Source organism: Opisthorchis viverrini, assembly GCF_000715545.1.
Source record: "Opisthorchis viverrini unplaced genomic scaffold opera_v5_2997, whole genome shotgun sequence".
Lineage (NCBI taxonomy): Eukaryota > Metazoa > Platyhelminthes > Trematoda > Opisthorchiida > Opisthorchiidae > Opisthorchis > Opisthorchis viverrini.
Window position 1 is genome coordinate 1 of NW_008755316.1, and position 1201 is coordinate 1201.

At 43.8% G+C, this 1201-nt stretch overlaps 1 protein-coding gene across 1 annotated transcript; it reads right to left on the reverse strand.

Annotated features, from left to right (window-relative positions):
• Positions 1-394: 394 nt before the first annotated feature.
• Positions 395-877, reverse strand: T265_12243 (hypothetical protein; the record flags this gene model as incomplete). Its single annotated transcript, XM_009179466.1, has 1 exon — positions 395-877. The coding sequence occupies one exon, from the start codon at positions 875-877 to the stop codon at positions 395-397; it is 483 nt and encodes a 160-aa protein (XP_009177730.1).
• Positions 878-1201: the final 324 nt, after the last annotated feature.

The following is a 1201-nucleotide window of genomic DNA, read 5'->3' on the forward strand; positions in this document are numbered from 1 at the left end:
TGTTGAATTGGTGCCCGTAGTGGTAGGTAATGCTGAACAGATTTGTGTGAAACACTTTTGGGAATGAGGAACGAAAGCAGCAGCCTGTAGGCTGCTGGTGGTGCTGTTCCTGAAAAGGATCTTATAGTATAAGTGCAACCAAGAACAGAGGTAAAACCTCCTCCACGGCATGTGGAAACAGCACCAGTTCAAATGGCAAACTAGTCAATGATTGCAATGAAATCTGACCATATCCAGATAATCGAACGATTAAACTGGCCTACAAAAAAGTAAATCGAAGCGCTCTGTTTGTGGAAAACTACATTTAACGCATCAACACCTACGTTTTTGTTTTCATCCAGAGAGTAATCAGTGGGAACTAAAGGGAAATCTCAGTTACCAGAAATTATTTATGTCATTTGCGGTGTTCCGCGACGGAATGCTTGATTTTCAAAAGAATCGCCTCGATGCAGCCACGCAGTGGAGGTTTCATATGAAATGTCCTGGCGTCGCTTCTTGATTCATGCAAACGGTCAATGGTTAATTCGCAAAGCGTAGGCTCCGTCCGTTTCGAGTAAACGGACACCTCAGATTCGCCTCGATGTTTTCGCTTTCCGCGGTCATTTTGAGCAGCAGCAAAGCTGCGATGTCTGGCAAAAGACGACAATCCTGAGTCTCTAGATACATAAACCGGTTTTACAGTCTCATGTGGATGCAACCTAACCGGAATACACGCTGTTCGTATGGCAAAACCCGTAATGTGGTGTTCCTCCAATGATCGTACCTTATTTTTCAACTTCCCTTTCAACGCGATCGTTGTCGCCGGTGGCGTTGGTGCACCGGACGATGGAGAAAATTTTTGACATGGGACGAGATGAAAGTGAGCACAAATCTCCATTCACCTTTAGATCGACGATAGCTGCTAGAAGTCACTCCAATCTTGTGCGATGTTGAAACCTGTTTTATTGAGCTTTCGTGTATCCCGAGTTTACCACAGAATAACAGTTATTTCGCAAATGAGTCGTAAATTAGCCGTCCTTTGAAAATTTCTCTGTAAAAGCTTTGATTTGACACAGACGACCGCGTTGTCTGACTTCTAGTTTGTTGTAGTACAGTGCTAATGAAGACATTCCAGTAAGCTTCATGAAATCGGGCATCAAATTTCTGCTTCAATCCGCATCCACCTGTAGTCGGTTCAACATATCTGTCGAAACCCATAACA